The 24,866-nt window shown below is 39.7% G+C and overlaps 1 protein-coding gene across 1 annotated transcript in view; it reads right to left on the reverse strand.

Moving 5' to 3' along the window:
• The window catches only part of LOC124613232 (negative elongation factor D), a 200,659-nt gene that overhangs the window by 106,851 nt on the left and 68,942 nt on the right, over positions 1-24,866 (reverse strand). Inside the window, exons 9-11 of the mRNA XM_047141906.1 lie at positions 12,404-12,534; positions 12,123-12,310; positions 8,806-9,061 (exon numbers count right to left, since the gene is read on the reverse strand). Coding sequence (XP_046997862.1) covers positions 8,806-9,061; positions 12,123-12,310; positions 12,404-12,534 — 575 coding nt within the window. The remainder of the gene's footprint in view (positions 1-8,805; positions 9,062-12,122; positions 12,311-12,403; positions 12,535-24,866) is intronic.

Below are 24,866 nucleotides of genomic sequence, written 5' to 3' on the forward strand. Positions count from 1 at the left end.
ATCTTCAGCACTTGCCTGGCCTTAAATGAAATGGGAAGGCCATTGTGACACTGTGCTTCAACCCATTAGAGATTCCCCCCCCCCCTCCCCCCCCCGCACACGCGCGCACACACACACACACACACACACACACACACACACACACATATATATATATATATATATATATATATATATATATATATATATATATATATATATAAAGTAGAGTGTTGTGAATTTCAGTAGGTGTTTTCCTCTCAAACTTTCTATTCTGATGTATGGTCACTGGTCACTAAGTGAGGTCTGATGTGAGTGATTTTCTCCTCACACTTTAGGTTATAATATCTCACTCCAAACACAATTCCGCATAACACTGAAAACACTCATTGGTAGCTGAAAGCGTAGCCTGCAAGATCTGAAATGACTATTGTGTTATGGAGCGTTACAATGAAGGATGAGAGGTAATATGCTTGGAACAACACTTTACACACTTTCTAATCCCTTGAGCCACTGTTTCAAAACTCTTGTTTTAGAATCTAAACAATTGTCTAGGTCAATAAGAAAGTGACAGTTTTTACAACCAGAAGACGTTTGAAATGGAGTAAATCACTGGAAGCACGGAGACACGTGTTACAATTCTTTGTCCCTATATGAACACCCCACTTACTCCCTGCAGCTTTCAACTATTAATTTGCTTAAGAAAAATACTAACATTTAAACAAAACACGTATAAACAGTGCAGTATTCTCCAGGTACATATATATTTAACAGTCACAGTTCTCGCGGTTTTTGTGACATTTTACAAGTTATCAGGAGCGAATTATTTAGTCTCACCTGTGTGCTACGGTAGGCTAGTTTCCGAATCTCTGCATGTTAATCTAAATTATTAGACACAGTTCTGGTGTTTTCATCAGTGTCTACAGCAGAGTTCCGCTGCGCATATCAATAGTCCTTGTTGTCTGTGTAGTGTAATTTTCCACGATCTTTAGTACGGATAGGGACTGTGGTTGCTGCAAGTGGATGCGAGTAAAGTTGGTGACACTATGCTCTCAGCTCCAGGCTGTGTTGGCTTCGGTTACACAGCTTGAGGCTGTAGTGGATGGGTATTATATGTTGTGTGCCAGCTGTGGGGACCAAATGGACGTCCAGCATGACCCACAGGTCTGTTGATTGGTGCACAACAGTGACCAGCCCAGTTACTGCTCATGCTGACTGACACCTCCCTCACCTGTGATCAAGTGGGACATTGCATTGGGGAGTGGCAGGCAGTGAAAGACTTCCTAGAGGGCCGAACTTAAGACCTCTTCCATTACTCTGACAAACAGGTTCCAGGTGCTGTCTGCAACTGACACTATCCCACAGTCAGATGGAGTTGTTTGTCCTGTTTCAGAGGAATCCTCTCAGCCTGGAAGATCCAAGCAGTCACAGAGGGTGGGATTGCTGGAAGATGGGAGCTCCATTTTAGGCACATTATGGGGATCCCTAGGAACATGGTTGCCAAGGCACGGAAGAAAATCAATGTGTATACTAGTTGGAATCATTCCAGATATGGAACAGATCCTTCCAGATGCCATGAGGAGCACAGGGTGCAGCCAACTGCAGCTGGTGGCTCACATGTGTGTCGCTTTGGATTGGAAGAGATACTCTCTGATTTTGGGTGGCTATCAGAAGTGGTAAAGGTTGCTTGTTTTGCTTGCGAGATGAAAGCAGAGTTCATCATTTGCACCACAGTCGACAGGATCGATTGCAGACCTCTTGTGCAGAGCTGACTGGAGGGTCTGAATCAAAAGCGCAGGCAGTTTTGCAACCGTGTAGGCTGCAGATTCCACAACTTGAACCATTGGGCAGTGGAGTTTCGGGTTCCACTAAATAGGTCATAAGTTCATTACACGCTACATGGGTAGCAGGGACTGCATGACGTGGACTGTTTTTTTTTTTTTTTTTTTTTTTTTTTTTTTTTTTTTAAAAAAAAAGGTTAGAGGGTCTCAGGGAAATGCAAAAAGGGCTTCAGTCTCAAACAGTTGAGGTTGGTTTTAGAAAGAATGTAGATCTAGGAACAATTGGTGTAGCAGTTGTAAATTGTCGTAGCTGTGTTGAAGAAGTACCAGAGCTCAAAGTGCTAACATAAAGAACTGAAAGCTGGCTAAAGCCAGACATAAGTTCAACCGAAATTTTTGCGAGAGAACTAAACACAGTTGGCTTTGGCGTTTTTGTTGCTGCTACAAGTGGTTTATCTTGTCATGAAATTGAAGTAGATAGATCCTGTGAGTCAGTGTGGGCAGAGTTAATTTCTGGCAACCGGTATAAAATAATAATTGGAACCTTTTACCAACCTCTCAATTCAGATGATATAAATGCTGAAAGGTTCAAAGAAAACTTGAGTCTAATTTCAACCACATACCCTACTTATACAATTATAATTGGTGGTGACTTCAAATTTACCCTCGATATATTGGCGAAATACTTATTTAAATTGAAGGTACGCATAAAACATCATCCAAACTTGTGCTAAATGCATTCTCTGAAAATTATTTTGAACAATTAGTTCATGAGCCCAAGTGAATAGTAAACGGTTGTGAAAACATACCTGACCTCTTAGAAACAAAAAATCCTCAGCTAATAAGATACAGGGATTAGCAAACAAAGAGCTGTCGTAGCGAGACTGAATACCGTTACTTCCAAAGCCTCGAAAAATATATCTATTCAAAAAATCAGATAAAAATTCGCTTGACGCTTTCCTGAGAGATAATCTCCACTCCATCCAAATTAACAACGTAAGTGCAGACCAGATATGGCTTGAATTCAAAGAAATTGTATTGACAGGGCTGATCCCCCTTCATATACAAAACAGGTCAGCACATTACTGAAAAAACAATGAGAAAAGCACATCAAATTTAAAAAAATGCAAAATCCCCAAGATTGGCAATCTTTTACAGAAGCTCAAAATTTAGTGCAGACTTCAATACCCCGAGAGTTTCTGGTTGTACGTATGCTGGCGGCAATACACAATCACTGCCTTCTCTGCACGATAAAAGAGGAACGCTATTAATGACAGTTCAGTTAAAGCAGAGTTATTAAACAAAGCCTTCTGAAATTCCTTCAGCGAGGAAGGCGAAGTAAATATTCTGAAGTTTGAATTAAGAGCAGGTGCCAGCATGAGTAACTTAGAAGTAGATATCCTCAGAGTAGTGAAGCAGATTAAATCACTTAATAAACTCAAGTGTTCTGGTTCAGATAATATACGAATGAGGTTTCTTTCAGAGGATACTGATACAGTAGCCATGTACACAGTAATCATATAAAATAGCTTTTTCGACAAAAGATTTGTATCTAAACACTGGAAGGTTGCACAGGTCACTCCAATGTTCAAGAAAGGCAATAGGTGTAATCCATTAAATTACAGGCCCATATTATTAACATCAGTATGTAGTGGGATTTTGGAACACATATTGGGTTCAAACATTATGAAGTTACTCGAACAGAATGGTCTATTGATATACAGTCAACATGGATTTTGAAAACACCATTCTTGTGAAACACAACTCGCTCTTTACTCACAAGAAGTGTTGAGTGTTATCGACAAAGGATTTCAGATTCATTCTGTGTTTCTAGATTTCGAGAAGGCTTTTGACACCGTATCTCACAAGTGGCTTGTAATTGGATTGCATGCTTATGGAATATAGCCTCAGTTATGCGATTGGTTTCAGGATTTCCTATCAGAGGGGTCACAACTCGTACTAACTGACATAAAGTCATCGAGTAAAGCAGAAGTGATATCAAGCATTTCCCAAGGTAGTGTTATTGTCCTCTGCTGTACCTTGTCTACATATACGATTTATGAGACAATCCGAGCAGCTGTCTTAGGTTGTTTGCAGAGGATACTGTTGTTTATCATCTAGTAAAGTCATCAGATCAAAACCAATTGCAAAACAATTTAAATGGGATATCTGTATGGTGAGAAAATTGGCAATTGACCCTAAATAATAACAAGTGTGAGGTTATCTACATGAGTGATAAAAAGAATCCATTAAAATTTGGTTACACAATAAATCAATCAAATCTAAAAAGGAACACACAGAAAACGTTGTGGGGAAGGTGAACCAAAGACTGCTTTTTACTGGCAGGAACACTTAGAAGATGCAACAGATCTACTACAGAAATTGCCTACATTAAGCTTGTCTCTCTCTTACGGAGTACTGCAGCGTGGTGTGGGATCCTCACCCAATAGGATTAACAGAGTACATCAAGAAAGTTCAAAGAAGTACAACACACTTTGTATTATTGAGAAATAGTCGAGAGAGTGTCACAGATATAAGGGATTTGGGATGGACATCATTGAAACAAAGGCATTTCTCATTCCAGTGGGATCTTCTCGCGAAATTTCAATCACCACTTTTCTCCTCTGAATGCTACAATACTTTATCAAAGCCGACCTACATAGAAAGAAACAATCCTCATAATAAAATAAGGGAAATCAGAGCCCGCAAGGTGGAAAGAGATAGGTGTTCGTTTTCTCCGCATGCTGTTCAAGGGTGGAATAATAGAGGATTATTGTGAAGGAGATTCGATGAACTCTCCATGAGGCACTTAAATGTGATTCTCAAGAGTATCCATGGAGATGTAGATTGTACCACCATGCAACAAGATCATGACAGATGTAATGTCAGAATGCAACATTTCTTACAATTAAACATCAGAAGTGACTAATAACACTTGCAGCATGTTGCCCATTGGAAAAATCGCATAGGAAGCTGACAAGCGAAGAGTCTGGATACTACATACAGATAATCAATATCAGAAATAAAAGATACTGACAGAAGATTTGTACTTTCCAGATGGAAATACATGTGATAACTCACTCTCACAAGTGTTTCAGTTGTCTGTAAAGGGAGTATTTCATTCCCACATTTTACACTGTAGGCAATTTTCATGTCGTCATTTTCACTTGTGACTTAAAGAGTAATTATATATGCATTCTGTCTCTATTCAGATATGTGCAGACCATCATGCACGGTCAGTAGTAGCCTGGTCATGTGTGCATCTCTAAGGAAAGAGGAAGATGGGAGGGGGGGGAGGAGGGGGGAGGAGGGGGGGGGGGGTTTCCACTGGGGGCCGAACTGCACAATAGCCCTGGGTTCGGTGTGGGATGGTGGTGGGGTGAGAGGACTGCTGTAGCCTGTGGTGCAGGTTGTGAACCATTGAGGGCTACGGCGGGGACAAAGTCTCTCCGTCGTTTCTAGGTCCGCAGCTCCATACAATTCAATACAAATACAACTAGGCTATGCCCATTTGAGTAACCACAGCCCCCCACCCCAATGCATGATGCAGTGGCATATGCAGTGTCACCTGCGAGTGGCGTGTGCGAGGGTGCATGGACAACCGTGCATCTCTATGCACTGTACTATTGAACCAGCCGTACATTATACAACCTGTGCATTAAGAAAGAAATTTAATAATTTTTTCATGGTTAATGTTCCCTGATGAAGAGAAAGATGTTCCATTGTCTACTGCACCCTCTTATGGGTATTCATCTTTCTTTACATATTTTTTTTCTTAAGTTGCCTATGTTGGCGTATTCATTTCTGTATTTTGCAATGTCATTTAAAAGAAACCTAGATTATGCCAATTCACGGCCAAATATTAGATGTGAAGAGATCAGTTTAGAATGTGTTAATGTATTCACAGCTAAAATACATGATGTTATCCTTGCAAAGAATTTTATAAATGTGTATCTGTCAGTAAGATCATGTGAGCTACTGTCATTTCACCCCAGGAAATGAACATGCTTGAAATAAAGCACTATGTCCACTAACATTATTGAAGATAGAGCTGTGTGTGTGTGTGTGTGTGTGTGTGTGTGTGTGTGTGTGTGTGTGTGTGTGTGTGTGTAGAAAAAGTATCCTTACTCTGAGCTGTAGAATGGCACATGTTAATTTCTTGTACATGATACATTGCAAGCATGTAGATGTCCAATTATTGAGTAATCAGTCATAGATGAACACCACCACAACTAAAATAATTAAGTACATCTACTACGAAGTTTATTACAACCATAAAAGATAATCATTTCACAGACCTCTCTAAAGTGGAGACAGCGACTTTGTACTGCACAATACTGATTCACACTGATAATTGTAGAATAGAACGCAATGAATTAATATAAAACACGAAAACCTATGACTGTTGAGACTTTTTGGCATTGCTCTGGACGACACCGGTAAAATTTTACAATCCTACAAAACAGCAATAGTCATCACCTTCAAGTGGTGGTGATGTTGCCTGATAGTGCTGCCTATGGATCGACAGTATTAATCGGCTACTTAGACAAGGCTATGACTTCCTAAAATCTGAAATGTTTTGAAGACAGCATATGATATAGCATCAAAGGGTTTACTTTCCCCTGTGAGGCTTATTGGTTGAAATCTGTTGTTAGTAGCTGCTGAGCACAATATATCAGTTAGTGACTGCAAGTGCAGGTGAGTCAGCAAAACCTCATTTCAATATGACTGGCAGGTGACCAGCTGAATACTGTGGTCAAAATGTATGATGATCCACTGCAATCCCAAAGCTTCGGGTACTGGAGAATCATCCAGGTTGTATGGTTGTGGTCCATGAAAATGTTTTGTTCTTGACATTTCGTCCAAAGCTTCATTGGACACTATCAGATTTGCTTGAAGATGTCCAAGGCAGCTCTGGATGAAACATCAGGAACAAAAAAGTTACAGGGACGATGACCATACATTCCGGAAGATTCACTAGTAACTACAATAATTGGCTGTAAAAGCCTTCACTGTACTTCCAAGCATTCAGTATTCCATTAAAATCTCCACATTCATTACTAACGTCGTTGAGAGTGTCTAAACATCACACATCAAAAAACCAGTGCTAACAAATACAAGAAATTTTAAAATGCCACCTCCCACTGAGACAGATTAAAAACAGCATCTATTCTTTACACATGACATGACACTTAGCATACAAATAATTAAACCGTGATAAAGTTTTAAATGACTAAACTATGACAGTGGCCATATGTGTGCACATTTTGTTGTCTACATCTAATGAAGGACTTAATCTACACTCCTGGAAATGGAAAAAAGAACACATTGACACCGGTGTGTCAGACCCACCATACTTGCTCCGGACACTGCGAGAGGGCTGTACAAGCAATGATCACACGCACAGCACAGCGGACACACCAGGAACAGCGGTGTTGGCCGTCGAATGGCGCTAGCTGCGCAGCATTTGTGCACCACCGCCGTCAGTGTCAGCCAGTTTGCCGTGGCATACGGAGCTCCATCGCAGTCTTTAACACTGGTAGCATGCCGCGACAGCGTGGACGTGAACCGTATGTGCAGTTGACGGACTTTGAGCGAGGGCGTATAGTGGGCATGCGGGAGGCCGGGTGGACGTACCGCCGAAATGCTCAACACGTGGGGCGTGAGGTCTCCACAGTACATCGATGTTGTCGCCAGTGGTCGGCAGAAGGTGCATGTGCCCGTCGACCTGGGACCGGACCGCAGCGACGCACGGATGCACGCCAAGACCGTAGGATCCTACGCAGTGCCGTAGGGGACCGCACCGCCACTTCCCAGCAAATTAGGGACACTGTTGCTCCTGGGGTATCGGCGAGGACCATTCGCAACCGTCTCCATGAAGCTGGGCTACGGTCCCGCACACCGTTAGGCCGTCTTCCGCTCACGCCCCAACATCGTGCAGCCCGCCTCCAGTGGTGTCGCGACAGGCGTGAATGGAGGGACGAATGGAGACGTGTCGTCTTCAGCGATGAGAGTCGCTTCTGCCTTGGTGCCAATGATGGTCGTATGCGTGTTTGGCGCCGGGCAGGTGAGCGCCACAATCAGGACTGCATACGACCGAGGCACACAGGGCCAACACCCGGCATCACGGTGTGGGGAGCGATCTCCTACACTGGCCGTACACCACTGGTGATCGTCGAGGGGACACTGAATAGTGCAGGTACATCCAAACCGTCATCGAATCCATCGTTCTACCATTCCTAGACCGACAAGGGAACTTGCTGTTCCAACAGGACAATGCACGTCCGCATGTATCCCGTGCCACCCAACGTGCTCTAGAAGGTGTACGTCAACTACCCTGGCCAGCAAGATCTCCGGATCTGTCCCCCATTGAGCATGTTTGGGACTGGATGAAGCGTCGTCTCACGCGGTCTGCACGTCCAGCACGAACGCTGGTCCAACTGAGGCGCCAGGTGGAAATGGCATGGCAAGCCGTTCCACAGGACTACATCCAGCATCTCTACGATCGTCTCCATGGGAGAATAGCAGCCTGCATTGCTGCGAAAGGTGGATATACACTGTACTAGTGCCGACATTGTGCATGCTCTGTTGCCTTTGTCTATGTGCCTGTGGTTCTGTCAGTGTGATCATGTGATGTATCTGACCCCAGGAATGTGTCAATGAAGTTTCCCCTTCCTGGGACAATGAATTCACGGTGTTCTTATTTCAATTTCCAGGAGTGTAATAACTGAATAACAGCTACTGGCCATTTTTATTGCACCTGTCTGCCACTCAAAACCACCCCTATGTGGTGTGGTGAATAGCAATCTATCCTTTTCACATTGTTGTTATTCTGCTCCAGGTTTTCCATTATTTGACTTAAATTATGATGGTAGCATATACTGGGCATGTGGCCAATTTAACAGATATTCCCATTCTGGATACAATTTACAACCTAAACATTTGCATTCTCACATATGCAACATTGTAAATACAATGTAAGAACAAATACTGGAAAAAAATGTGTAACTTATTGATCGCAAAAAAGGAATTTTTTTTAACATACCTAATGCACTGATACAGTGTAGAAAGTTCAGCAATGAGCTCAGTCGACCCTTTGTTTATGTTGCATATACCATGGACTTTTTCGATTGCCTGAATTGTTGGCTTCAATTCATCTTTATTAATATTCTTGCGAACCTGACCTTTCCTGGTGGATGTTTCACATACACTTGCAGCATAAGCCAGCAGGTATATATATTTTGGCTTGTGTTCTGGATTCAACTTTACTCCTGGTTTGAATAAAGAATCTACTAGGAGATCTGGAACACAAGAATAAAAGATTAATACACTGTTGCTATCTCGATATTCAGTAGTAATTCAGAGACCTGGAGAGATGCCTCCAATATTCTCTCCATACTGTGTTCAGAGCTGTAGAGATGTATTCCACAAAGCAAGTAGTAATATAGACATCAAAATTTTAAGTTAACAGTGGAAAATCCTTGATGGAGCAATATGTAAAATAAGGAAATTGCAATTACTCACCTACGGTGCACCAATGCATGGAGCACAGAAACACGCAACAGAAAACAGCATTCACACCAGCTTTTGAGCACCAGCTCTTTTTCTAGCACAAGTACATATACAACCATGCACACACCAAAACTCACAATCCCATGGTCACGGCAAGACTGATTATCGATATTTGAGTACTGCAAGCAGTTGCCCGAACTGATGGAGATAAGGAGGGGATAGAAAAGGATGCAAGGAGGGGATAGTAGGAAAGAGTCAGATCTTTAGACAGATGACTCTGCAGCTGCACAACAGTCCTTAAAATAGTACAGAGTGTAAAACAAAACGAGATGTGGAAGAGGGAGATTGGAGGGGGGGGGGGGGGGGGGGGAGTGAAGATGGAGGCAGGAAAGAAAGGCAGAGAGATTGAAAATGTGGAAGGGGGAGACCCACATATTTGGGGGGGGGGGGGGGGTGCAGTGCACGATGTGGATGGAGAAGGAGTGGTGTGGATAGAAGGGAAACAGTAAGGTGAGTCATTGTGAACAGGTTGGTGGAGGTTTCGGCCAGGGGGATTGCAAGAGCACACAAAATGCTGGAGAGATAATTACCATCTGCATGGTTCAGAGAAACTTGTGCTGGAAAACAGTATCAGATGGCTCGCATTGTGCAGCAGCTGTTGAAGTCATTTGTGTTGTGGTGTGCAGCAACTTTGGCAACTGGATGGTCATGTTTACTGTTTGCCGCAGTTAGGCTGTGGCCATCCATGCGAGTAGAATGTGAGATTGGATAAGAAATTCCTGTGAGTGTGTGACGAAGCAAGCTGGGATATTTTTACTTTCCCTGTTGTTTTGCCATCTGCCTCCTTAAAATTCATACGCGAGTATAATCTGCATTTTCATAAAAGAAAAAGGTTGGCCCTTAGTCTTATAGAATATAACATCAGATCTAATTTTGTGCTTATTTTTATGTACGTAATTGATTTTCTAATTTATTTCAACCATTCCTAGTTAGTATCTTTTGTTATAGGGTGAAATCAGTAATTGTTTCGTAACTTAACTTCTACTGCTGACATATATACAAATATAAATTCTGTGGTAATTATAAACATTTGGGAGATGAAACAATAGCATTCTTAAAGGATCTATTTGGGTCTATTCAAAAACATGTTAGCAAAACCAGTCCTTCATTAATTCCAAAGTAATTAGCAGTTTTGTCAAAAGTATTGCTCATATATCTAAATATGTTAATTTCATCATTTAAACACATAATTCGGCTTAACTCTTGCAGTAGAAGAAACTGTTAATAAGAACAAATTTTTCAGTGTATTCAGTTAATTTAATGAGGTAAGTTTTAAATTGAAATTTCTGTAAATTTAATTTCGAGCAATGTGTAGTTTCAGCACCTATTATTGTAAGGATATATAAGGGCCCGATTTTTGGTCCCGAAACAGACAGTCCACAGCCGAGTTTCAGACGAGAAACCCTTGCTGGTTAGAACAACAACAATGCTTCAACTTAACTGTGAAATAAGTGTTACAAAATTAGTCCGTGTGTTGAAACAATGACAGTGTCTGTTCCATACGTACCTGATTATTCTGAAAGCACTGTGAATTATGTGGTTATGTTTTTTATTGCTCATAGATACTCAACAGTGAACTATTGTAGCAACATGTGGATGTTCGCCTGAAAACTATTAATGAGGCTTATCGAAAGTTAAACAATAGTGTGCTGGCCTTATTAAATGTGTATATGAGGGGTTGTGAAAAGTGAAAGTAAACAAACGTGAAATGCAAATGTGCACCTGTTGGCTACATCATTTACAGTAGACAGTACTGCACTTCCCCCCTTCAGCCAGTATGTCAACATTGACAACAAATGAAGAAACAAAGAAGGCAAACTGCCACAACTGGACTGCAGTAGGAGGTGGTGGGTGGATGTTTGGGACTAATCTTGCACCTAGGCCAATCACAAGGGAATGACCCATCGGGTGCAGGATGGAACAGGGATGGACAAGGATATTCTGTATGCTGGGTCAATGGCAGAACACTACTTTGGGGGATGTGGATGGTATTTTGAATAGAATATTCCTCACTTCAGGGCACTGCAATGGGTAATCTGGGCCCTTGTGGAGGATGTGGTTGAATTACTCAAGGCCAGTGTGGCACTGGATGATTAGAGGAGTGCTGGTCAGTATAGGATATTGTCTGCCAGTAAAGGCTATCCCTTCTCTCCCCCTCCATTTCTGCCTTTTCACTTCGCCTTCTCCTTTTCCCCTTCTCACTCTTCCTCCATCTCTTTCCCTCCCTTTCTGCCCCTTCAACTTCACCTTCCTCTCTTTCTGTCCCTCCCCCTCTTCCTATGTCTCTTTCTCCTCTACCCTCCATACTCTTTCACAATTGCTGTACAGCTACAGAGTCATCTGTAAAAAGATCTACCTCTTTCCAGTTACCCCTTTCTTGCGTGGTTCCTGATCCCCTACCCATCTCCATCAGCTCAGGCACCAGCTTTCAATACTCAGGTTGCAATAATAAGTCCTACCATGTCCATAGGAGTGGTTGTCTGGAGGTCTGTGTGGGTGTGTCAGTGGATGTGTGTACTTATGCTAGAAAAGCTTGAAAGCTATTGTGAATGTTGTTTTCTGTTAAGTGTTACTGTGCGCCACACATTGATCCACCATAGGAGAGTGGTTGACTTTCCCTTTTTTATGAATAAATTTGCAATTTTTAACCTTCAAGTAACTATTTCCACATCTTTAATGCTGACAAACCATTTTGCATAGAGATTGTAATGTTATATCTAGTTTCTTCCACTTAAAAAAAATAGAGAATCAATATTTAACACACTTTATCTACTGCACAAACATACTTACCAAGGAACTGTGGTGTCCTGATGAGATCTATTGGAGGAGGATCAACTGCAGAATAATTTCTGTACAGAACTGTAATATCTGCTGGATTCAGGCTGTTACGAGACAGCATAGATGTCAAGGCTTGGCATGCTTGTGGATACGCTGATGCTCCATTGAGAGCCATAGTGATGGGTGTAACATCATGGTGACTGTGGAAAACACATTAAAGATTTATTAATCTTCACTACCTAATCCACTCTTATTGGTATTACTAAATAAGTAACATCACTTAGAAGACTCACTTCTGTTGTGCACATCTTACTATTTCTTGTGAAAGACGCTTCATGTTTGATCCACCTTTTGGTTCTTGAGATAAGACTTGAAGTAATACCTGGCTGTACACATATGTATGCTGACCATGACATACCATTTTCTGAAACAGAAGTTCAATGTATGAAGTTTGCACTTGAAATCCTAGTTCGTATTACAGACAGGCAGGCGCATTACGTATAATGCAATACAATACAATGTCTCTACCTCACAAACCTATGAAGTGACAAAAATGTAACTATGAGTTGCTCTAATTAAAATTACGTAAAAGCAGGTCATCTTTCAAACAAGACCACACTCTGAACAGAAAACAAAACTGAAAATCAGTATCAATAATGACAGGTGGGCATTTATTTTGGAACTGACATACGACTGTATAGAATTACCCGCCTGGATAGCTGTACGTGTTTCAAGTGCCGCTTCTGGGTCAAGAAGGTACACCAGCTCCAGATTGATTTTGTCTGGCAGATTAATGATGAGGGTCAGCGTTTCGGCCGGCCTGGATGTGGCTTTTAGGTGGTTTCCCCAGATTCCAGTAGGTAAATATTAGGCTGGTACCCAAGCCCTGCCTCAGTTACATGATTCAGAAAACTTAAATAACAGGAAACTTAAATAACACTACATGCAGACAGTTGTGGGATACGCAACTCCATCCTTGAGGAGGAGGGAGTTAATGGTGTGGTGACAAGAAGTGTATCCAGCTAGCCCTTAAATCAACCATGCCTAATTCGTTAATAACCACACTCACCCAGCACAAATGCCTGTCAAAAACACCAGAAACTTACCAATACAAGGTCTTACAACATAAAATTTCATTCTCCTACTGCTTCACAACAGTTTACAGATGGAGGGCTATTTGTGGCCCACTTTACAACCAAATGATGTCTGCAAACTCTTTTAAATAATTTTCAACAGCAAGCTACCTAAAAAAGGGATATTTGATTTTGCAATACAAGCATATAAGACCCTTACAAAAATGACAATGCGGGGCTTGAATATGGGTCCATATTAAGTTGGCATGCAAATTAAATCTGAAATCTTATTTTCTACAACTGTTTAATACTCTCCATGGAAGATAAGATCAAAAGTCCTAATGACGAGATTATGAGCTTGATAGAAAAATTGCAAGAACTAGTATTTTTTTGTTTTTGGTTTCTGAGATCTCTACAGCATTCTACTCTACAACATTCTTTTCATAAAAAATGAAATGTAATGAGGAAGTAAATAAAAGAATAGTCTGCTATTTTTTGTGGCTCTGTAATTTGAGGTGATCACATTTGAAATGTGTAATTTTTTGGGTTCTGCTGGCGAAGAGTTCTCGGGCTTCCAGCCGGGTGGCGGTGTCTTCAAACAGCAACGTTTCGACGAGTGACATACTCATCATCTTCTGGCGAAGATGATGAGTATGTCACTCGTCGAAGATGATGAGTATGTCACTCGTCGAAACGTCGCTGTTTGAAGACACCGCCACCCGGCTGGAAGCCCGAGAACTCTTCGCCAGCTGTATACGCCGGGAAAGCATACACTCACATTTTGGGTTCTGGTTTATCAAAATTTCTTCCCAAACAATCCCATCAGCAACATCATCTGACCAGCAGTATAGCTTTCCTCCTGACATTCTACAGCAAATTAAAGTAACTGTAAAAATTTAAAGTAGCTTGAAGTAAACGTAAACTTGGGATCCTACAAGAGACCTCTTCTAGCTTTAGTCTCTAATCAGCTTGGGATCCTGTGTGTGTGTGTGTGTGTGTGTGTGTGTGTGTGTGTGTGTGTGTGTAAAAAAAATGGGTTCGGAAAGCTCCGATAAAGAAATTCATCTGTGGCTGCTGTTGGCACGGCTATCAAGCAATGGGAATGCTGGTTTTCTCACTTTTAAAGGAACCATCAGTGATTAAGCCACCACGCACTATACCAAAACATTTGCACAATTTTTCATGTGTGCACCAATATTCCACATTAACTGCAAACTATGGTAGCACAAACTATGCTACAACTAAAACGAGAATTGAACTACCAAATCAATAGAATTACACAATAAAACAACATACTAATAATTCTCTGTAACATGAATCCATTAAACAATATATGTATCAGGAAGGCTGCTGTTAACTTCACAAAAATTTACATATGTGGCAATAATTTTTCAGTTGATTAAAAGACATGCTCTCTGACTGCTGGATAGCAATAACATCTGTGACAACAATAAAACATGGCGAGGCCAGAGATGATTATTAATGATTAATCCACTGTGCATTAATTAATTAGTAGCTGTCTGTCTGTCTTGAGATCTCAAAAAGACCAGGTGCATATGATAGCTTGTGCAAAGAATGTATGCACACCAAGTATATGTGTATTATGTAAAGGTTGTAGGTGAAAACATATTCAGGACAGTTTTAAAAAGTTGTTTGAATATTCATTTATTAATCCATGAAAGTGCATCCTAATAAATGTTTGGACAATCATGAGAACCTACAAGGACACCAGTAATAGGAGGGAAACAATGTCATCACAACGTTGAAGGGGTATAAGAAATGATTTCAAGAAGGGATATAAGAACATTTTTAATTTTTATATCTATGTATTCGCAACAAAACCTTCTTGTTCAATTATTTCTTCATCAGCTACGGTGACTGTTCAGATAGCCGAAACCCTTCCCTTATCCGATAATATATTCCAGAAGACTCTTCAAATCATCTAACCCTTAAAACAATATTTTCCTTGTAGTTTCCAAATCCTTTTCCCAATAAGTCTAGAAAATCACGATCGTGACAGGACTGCGATCTCCAGAAATTTTACATATAAGTACAATGAAAATAGGAATCCATTATTGGAGACAGACAATGTACTAGTAATTCTTTTTTGTTGCATATTTATGGTACATAAGGAAGAAAGATGGAAAAGCCAATTAATAATTACTGGGAATAAGAAAGACTTACGCCATCCAAATATACTGGAAATTACAAAATTCTGAATTACAAGAAAATGTGAACAAGACAACATTCAAGGTAGGATCAAGAGTATTGTTGAATTTTATGCATGTGAGAGCAATTTCACCACAATCCCGTCCTTTGTTCACTTTCCCAACACTTGTAGCAAGCAACAAAGTCCAACCTTGTAATGTGTATTCTTGTAGTGTTCGTTACGTAATAGTACCATAATTACATACCATCTTGTTGCAAGGGAAAAAGGGGTGGGGGGTGGGGGGGGGGGTGATGGTTTCTGTAAGAATTTAAAGTTTTTTACATATTCTAATATTACATGAGTTTGTCAAAAATGGAACCCAACAACAAGCGACAAATAATTATTAATGATAGTAAATATGAAAATATCGAAGTATCGACAAATTTGCAAATAAGAGACGACAACATAGTAGACCCTCGCATAGTGAGCATAATTTGTTCCAGAGTCTTACATATAATGCGAAACACTCGTTAAGCAGAACAATTGATCCCATACAAATTAATATAAAATACGATAATGCGTTCTATGCAGAAAAAGCACTAAAAGTTTCATCTTATTCCTGACATTTATGCAAAGAAAATTATACATACAATATTATGTACTTTATATCTAAAAAGAAAGATGATGAAACTTACCAAACAAAAGCGCTGGCAGGTCGATAGACACACAAACAAACACAAACATACACACAAAATTCTAGCTTTCGCAACCAATGGTTGCCTCGTCAGGAAAGAGGGAAGGAGAAGGAAAGACAAAAGGATATGGGTTTTAAGGGAGAGGGTAAGGAGTCATTCCAATCCCGGGAGCGGAAAGACTTACCTTAGGGGGAAAAAAGGACAGGTATACACTCGCACACACACACATATCCATCCACACATACACAGACACAAGCAGAAAAATGTCTGCTTGTGTCTGTATATGTGTGGATGGATATGTGTGTGTGTGCGAGTGTATACCTGTCCTTTTTTCCCCCTAAGGTAAGTCTTTCCGCTCCCGGGATTGGAATGACTCCTTACCCTCTCCCTTAAAACCCATATCCTTTTGTCTTTCCTTCTCCTTCCCTCTTTCCTGACGAGGCAACCATTGGTTGCGAAAGCTAGAATTTTGTGTGTATGTTTGTGTTTGTTTGTGTGTCTATCGACCTGCCAGCGCTTTTGTTTGGTAAGTTTCATCATCTTTCTTTTTAGATATATTTTTCCCACGTGGAATGTTTCCCTCTATTATATTCATATTATGTACTTTATTATTCAAGAAACATAATTCCTACTTTTTTTCCAGGAAGCTACCTGCAGTCATTTGATTCTGCCAATGTTTCAAAACTTGGCAAAAATCCCACACCGCACTCACATCACAAATTTTTGCGTGCGTTGCCCCTACTTTATATGGGGTGATTATTTTCAATGTATGATGCAATCGATTCCATGCTTTCAGCATTTCGCTTATTGCGCCAAAAGATTGTTGCTTTGCTATTACCTCCTCCTCCTCTTCTTCTTCCAGTTCCTCTGAAGAATTCCTCACCACAAGTGCCTGCTGTCAAACACACTGTAACTCCATAAGATCCACTTCTAGTCCATGCTCTTGGCCAAAGATACAATCTCATTGACTACAGGCTCCACAGGTACTGACTCAAATGCCTCAGCCACTTTCAACAACGCACTCCGGCCAGAGCTGCTTCCAAGCTCTGTCACTTGGCAACCCCTTCCCACACCTTTTCGATCGTCTTGACGCAGGCACAGTGCTGAAGTCATATTTCCAAAACTATCTGAGAGTGAGATCGGTAGCTTCAGTCAACTCAAAGTTAAAACTGATGCTACAGTAATCACTTTAAGCAACAGTCCTTTTCCTGACAGTAACAAGTATAAAAGAGTTTTCTTGGTTCCATTTTTAGGCCATATTTCATATAAAAATTCGTTGTCACCTGATTAAAAAATATGGTGTCAGAGTTGCCTTTCCCACAAACAATAACTTGCAAAAAATCTCATTCACAATCTTACGTCCACAGTTGCTCCGATACACAATTCAGGAGTGTATAAAATCACTTGTGATACACGTCCCATTTATTATATAGGCCAAACTGGAAGGTCTTTTAGTATCAGATACAAGAAACATTTGTTGGGAAACGAGGCACTAATATACACAATTCCACTTTTACTGATCATCTGCTAATTTCTGGACACATACCGAAACGCGCTGAAGAAATTTCCATTTTACATAGAGAAAGGGAAGGTCATAGGCTCGATGTACTCGAACAGCTGGAGATTTTCAAGCATATTTCTAAGAATGATGGCCTCATCCTCAATGAACCGTTACAACTACGTAACAAATTTTTTCAATGGTTCAAATCCACTGGTGGCAGAATTTTCATTCCTCTATTTTTTACTGAATTTTTCCTGTTTCTGGTTTCAAAACATTATTTTCTTCTAATCTCATAGATATTTTGCTGCTGAAGTTACCTTCAAGCAATTATTTTCTGGGTTGTAAAGCTGTTCATAAATTTTTTTCTATGTCATTCTGTCCTTTATATAATATTAATTTGTGTAAAGCCTAACAGATGGCTGTATTATACTTAATCTGCTTGACTACTCTGTATTTTCAAAAAGACATTAAGATCTCTGTGCATTTTGTTTTTAATGGGGTTGCCACAAGTTTTCCCCAGTGAAATTCCCTGATATTTCCTTGATTTCCAGACAAGTTCCAGCATTTTTCCCTGACAAATTTTGAGCTCTAAAGAGTAAGTAAAGACATAAGTTGACAAAAAATGTAAGGACTTCTGTATTTCCAAACAGGTGAGTGAAAATAAAAAGCAACCCAAATGGTACATATGTTTCATTAAGTCCACTGATGTTATTTTATTTCAATAAAATGAAACACATTTGGTGAGAACAATACGCATTTTGTTGGAGTCACAAGACAGAGTTAAAATACCAACCAAACTATAGGTGACTGCCAAAAAAATGTTGGTTCTACTATGTTATTGTCAGTTATTTTCCACTGGGTTATGTCTATTATTTTACAAATATTGTGAGATATTTCTTTCAAGAAATACATTAGTACATAGCGTACAAACTGCCAGCGACTACCACAATTTTCTTCTTCTTACTGTCCATACTTTATAATATATAAACTACTTTCGAAGTGCCAAAATGTACTATACGCAATAAAATGTCTCTAATGCTGCACTACACAGTGTACTTGTGGTGAGACAGTTGCAATTCCTGAAATCCATCATCCATGGCCTCTGGTCTGCTAAGGAGCACAAAGGTCCTGGGTCCATGGATAAACCAAGAAAATTCACCACATTACACCGCACACAAGCAAATGTGGCCTGCGGGCAGATCGGTCAGACTAGATTCAAAGGGCAGGGCCAGCACATTAGTGGGAAACAATGGGCTTCAGATCACCAAGCCGGATCTGTTAGAGATACCCACAGAAACGGCCTGCAGTTTTGGCCTGTCACGGAAGCCTACTTGTGTGGCCAGCTATTCACAAGTCACAGACATCATGTTGATGAAATGTGACAGCGGGATTAATCCATGCAACAGATAACTTGTGCCAATACTCTGAGAATCAATATGAATGAGGATGGGTAGCAACTCACCGTACAGATGATCGTTAAGCTGCAGACAGGTACATAGAAAAGACAATCACACTCTCGCAACTAAATTTTTGGCCACAAGCTTTGACAGAAAACGAAAGCACACACACAATCACTCAGACACAACTCATGCACATATGACTGCCATGTCCGGCTGCTGCGTCAAAGGTCTCTGAGAATCAGATCCAAACAAACCACTCCTAAAGCCTCCCTGGCTCTTGTTGGCAGCTGCTAGGCTGGTGGCAAGAAGCAGGGCAGCACTGACTGCAAGCTGAGGAGAGTGGTAGAAAATGGAGAATCAGAAACAATGAGGGTGTACAGAAGCAGCGCATGTACTCAGCTACGCCCAGCCAGCGACGATGCACAACATCTCAGTAAACAAAATATTTCATCTACTGAGACAAAAAATGAGATTTTTTCCATTATTTTTTCAAATGTCCCTTATATTTCCCTGACACTTGTGAAATTCCCTGGTATTTCCTGATTTCCAGAACTTGTAGCAACCCTGTTTGGTTAATACCTATTTTTTCTTTTTTTTTCCTCATCTGATTTTTCTGTTTTATTTTGTAGGCTTTAGCAACATTTCATTCTAATGAAGACACCCCTAGTAGGTGTCAAAACCTAGGTCAATGTACCTATCATTTATGTGCAACCAGTTGGCTGTTTAATCCTATGTTGGGACTAGTATATGGTTGCTGACTAACAGTCATGTTCAAAATTGTAAAAGTCCTTCCTATGTAAGATTCAGATTTTAGTTTCTCTGTTTTTGGGAGCTCTATAAATAAATCTGAGAGACTGGATATTCCTAGATCTAGGTAAAACTTTCATCTACACAGGCTGCTGACTGTAAAGTTTCTCTAGTGCACATCATAGAGTTTAAGTTAAACTCAGATTTTACACTGTCACTGCTTTCAACTAATGTATTTAAACTGAACTCTGTTATGATCACCATCTTTGTCTTGCTTTCTTTATTTCAGCTTATCTAAAAGGCACTGAAACTTTGTGTGAGAAAAGTTTAGTGGCAGAACTTCCTAGAATTCTGTAAACTGATATTGTTACAGCACTGACAACATGTAGCTCTACACAATAAATTTCAGAAATACAGTCTTCATTTACATGGCTGAAACTTTGTTTCGCTTTACAGTTTACTGAGGCACCAAAACTGGATATGTTATTATATGACAGGGTTATGTTATTGTTAGGTAGCAAACAAGTTTTCGAAACACAAGTTTCTTAAGGTTAAATTACTATTCGGTTCTAATTCAAATTTTCCGATATCACTGCATATGTGTCATCTTGGAGTTGTACTTAGTTGGCCTTTGTACACTCGGCTGTCAATTTTCTAGAATTTTAAACATATTTCAATTTAACACCACACTTTCATAGTGTGTTTACTGCACTGTACACAGCATTGTCAACTGTCACTGTGTGTTTATTGTTCGTCTTTGTTTGTGTTGTGCTGTAGTTTGATAGGTGTGTGTGTGTGTGTGTGTGTGTGTGTGTGTGTGTGTGTGTGTGTGTGTGTGTGTGTTTGGGGGCGGGGGGGGGGGGGGGGGGGGGGGGGGGGGGGGGGGGGGGAGAGGAAGGGGAATTTTGAGAGCGATATGTGTGTTTGTTATTGTTTTAGTGGCTAACATGATGAATGAGTTGTAACAAGATGTATATGCGGACAAGAAAAAAAATTGTTTTTTCCTGGTTCATAATACACTTTCCCCAGAGCATTTTTCTCCCGTAAAGTGACTATATACTTCTCCCTTGGAGATGTCCATAAGTTTTGTACACAATCATAGAACTTCCCGGTGTTTTAGGAAAGGAAATCCAGCAACAACTATGTTTTGGAAAGATCTTTGATGCATGGAAACATTTACAATGCACATTTTCGTATAACGAAATTATAAACATTAATTCCACCAGGCACAGCACGGCAGCTTCCGAGGCACTGAAATCAAGATTGCTATGCATTTTTGTCAGCCAATCTTGACTGATATCACGTGATCTAGTCAGTCAACAACAGTAGATATTCAGAGTGTAGGATACACGATGTTCTCAGCCAATAGCAACATCACTCTTAAGTAATGTGAACACAAAATAGGAAAAGTTTAGTGACAGAACTTCCTTGAATTCTGTGAATTGATATTGTTACAGCATTCACATCATGTAGCTCTACACAATTTATTTACATACAGTACAGCTACAACAAAAAGTAAGCTTTCGCATATAATATTGGTCGTCAAAATGACCTCTCCCGAGTGTGTGGTTAGGTGGGATCATAAGAGCATAGCTGAGTATTTCTGAAAAGCACGATTATAAATTTCTCTTCAGCACACCGAACATTTCTTGCATTACCTGGCTCAGTACATGTTTCATCGAGCACTTTGACTTTCCCATACAAAAACCAGTTACGAGTGAAATTGCTCAAGAACTCACTTTGCACTTTTTTCAAGGATAATTATACTTCTTGCTCTTGTTACTGCATAATTTGTAATCTATGAGAGAACTAAAATAAATATGAAATACTAACCTTGAAGCTTAGTCTTTTCTAGTGTGCCAGAAAAATTTTAAATAATGGCAAAAATGGCTGGTCCTCTGGGCATGAAATTTTAAGTGGCTGGTCCTCAAAGTGTTAGGTTTTGAATGAGAGGCAGAAGCTCCATGACATAACAAATACATCGCACATTCTCACAAGAAACATAATTCATCTTGTGTAGAGGGAAATTTGCTTTGAAAGTAACACTTCTCAAACCTCCAGTCGCAATATTTTCCTGCAATCTGTTGGAAATGTGAACAGTTATGATGTCACGCTCATCAAAAGCAGTTTTTTGTTACTAAGTATTACAGAGTCTTCACGCTAAAGCCTTCGTCACTTTTTGCTGATAACACACTTGTGTGTGCACTGTGTTCTGTTGTTATAAATGCTGCATTTCCTTTGTGACTTAAGTTTTACTTTAGTGTCTTTCTCTCATTAGTGTTTTATTGCTATAGTATTATTCTGCAGCAGCTGGCTAAAGTAAAAGTCTTTGTTAGAGTATCAGTTCTTACCAGACAAAATTACAAAAATTTAACTGAAAACTAAAACAATGAAAAATTCCCAAAACTTTAAAGAATTCCCAGGATTTTTTCCGGATGAAGAAATTCCTATATTCTTCTTCCAACTGTATACACCTTGTAATATTACAAGAAAACTTTCACATACAAAAAGCCCTTGCAATGAACACGGAAGCTTTCCCCTGAGCAGACCCCACCACAGACAATAACACATACGCACTCACAAACAAATATCAAAATGCATATAGACAACACAAGACAAACAAAAGACAGTGAAAAATACACAGTGGTAGTTGGCATTATTCAGCGAGGTGAGTGGTAACTCAACTGCTCAACTGTAGCAGGAACTAACTGGGTCATGTGGACAGTCACATTTGAATTCCGAGTAGCATGTATTGTTACCTCAAAGTATGAGCATAAAATGTGATCATGAAATTTGTCACAGAAAATAGTTTCATGGGAGGCTACAGCAACTTGCTGTTAACATAATTAATTTTACTGACAATGAGAATGGGGAAAGTGTGATACTGCTGACAGGTGGCAATGGAAGCTGCATGCAAATGTTAGCAGGCAGAAGATAAGTAAGTCAATAATGTGTGAGTTATGGAAGGAGGGGCATGATGCCAACTAGTTTTAATATTATTTTCCGTTTCTTCCTCTGTCAAAGTAACTTTCCTCTAGTAGTTATCATGTATTGTTTGGTGTGATACAGGGCTTTACAAGTCTTGTAATTTCGAACAGTTAATGCTAATTTCACAGTGGCGGAAGCAGTTTAGTGGTTAGCATTTTTGGGTTGTAATGCCGAGGTCTCGGGTTTGAATCCCAACGACAATTTTTATTTATTTATTTATTTATTTTTGGAAAGGTCTGGAAGTTTGTCCACCCAGCCTTGTGATGACACCTGAAAAACTACTTCAATATATAACCAACAAAATAATACACCAAGTCAGCAAAGATACATTACATCAAAAGGCTTGCACCAGCTAAGGTCACACACAACATTTATTTATTAGCAGCAAAATAATTAGGTGAGTGGCACAGTATTCAAGTATCTGCCCCAAAGCAGAACAAGTAAAATACACACAAAAACATTTCACTGGTAATGTAGATAAATTTATTATATTATTATTCTTATTATTACACAACAATTTCTGTGACTGCTACATCATGCAGAAACAGAGAGAAAATAATTAAAAATATGTAGAGACAAGAAAAGTTTAACTTCCAGCATTCAATATGCAACACCAACCTTTTCCTCTCTAGTCCACTGACAAAATTTTGCAAGAAAATGGTTCCCTACCTACAACCACCACACCATCTAGACCTAAGTCTTGTCCAACTTATCCTTTGTTGCAATGTGGCAAACACTTTGCTCATTTTTTTCCGTTAAATGTCGCGTGTGTCATCTTGCCTGGTGCAAGGCTTTTGACATAACGTTACTTTGGCGACTTGCATGTCATATCTGCTGCTTTTATGTTTATGTCGCTTTTCAACTGCCCCCATAAGCCTAAATAAACTTTCTTCCAGACCTCCCTACCACAGGAAATTTGAAGTGGCCACAGAGAACTGAATCCATTACTTTGGCAATAACAGCAAAAATACCTAGTCAAATATTTTGTTGTTGATGTAGATAAATGTATTATTAGATAACAATCTCTGTGATTTCTACATCACATAGAAATGGACAGAAAAAAAATTAAAAATATGTAAAGACAAGGAAGATCAAATGGTCAGTTTAATTTCACCACTACGAAATTAGTTTTTACTGTTGTGAAATTAGAAGATTTGAAAGGCCTTATACCATTCCAAAAATGAGTCTCATCCATAACTGAAGCAGCAGACGGAAGATCTCCAGGCACCACTGCAGGAAATACACCGATACAGATACTGCCAGCTAAGCATCATGTGCAGCAAAGATGAGTTGTACTGTATGTTCTGGTTCTAAACAGGCACTTCATTCAGTGGTGTGTATAGGTGTGTAGTGTGTGATGGTGCTTCACTTGAAATAGTAATGAGATGTACACTATTGCTATCTCCCTGCCCTAATTTGCTGGTGTAAACACGATGAAGCTGCCACCATGGCTAGACTAGCAGCTTAGTTTGCCAAATAATAATAATATACACAGCAAACACTTACAACAAACACAATGAAACTGAAGAGTTCAACTGAAATGTGTTTGAAAATGCCAAAAATTAGACATCCTCATGTGTGACATATACGAAATAAGATCACAAAATTGAAGAATGGTCACATAAATATTTTGTGGATGAGTTACATTTACTTAGGATTCTTCCAGTGCATCTCAGCTCCACACCTGTTTTTCTAGTTTTTGTGGTCATTTTACATTAGGTCGATTGGACAGATACTTCTACATGTAAACGAATGATACTGTTCCCAATTATTTTTCATCGATCAGTTGTGGATGTTTTTGCCTATTCATGGATAATATGTCACATTTATTCAGGTTGAGAGTCAGCTGAAAATCTCTGCACCAAGCACTGATAACACCTAAGAAAGGAAAAAATCTCCTAAATGAAACTATAACCAAACTAGAAGGGGGAAAAACCATTATTCATGTCATGTACTTTATTTAATGTTATTTAAATGAAGTATAGTGGCTGTTACTGTAGCATACGCTTGTAATGTACAAGATATGTTTTTTCTATGCTTATGCACTTCTCAACATTAATTTATTTCCCATGGCATTATCATTCCATAATTGGCTCTGCGATATAAGAAATTCATAAAAGAACAGATATTTTCTAAAAATGCATGCCTACCTCCTCATGTTGTTAGTTTGGAGACATGTTTTCTGGTGATTTGAAGTTCTTGG

The sequence above is a fragment of the Schistocerca americana genome, chromosome 4 (assembly GCF_021461395.2).
Source record: "Schistocerca americana isolate TAMUIC-IGC-003095 chromosome 4, iqSchAmer2.1, whole genome shotgun sequence".
Lineage (NCBI taxonomy): Eukaryota > Metazoa > Arthropoda > Insecta > Orthoptera > Acrididae > Schistocerca > Schistocerca americana.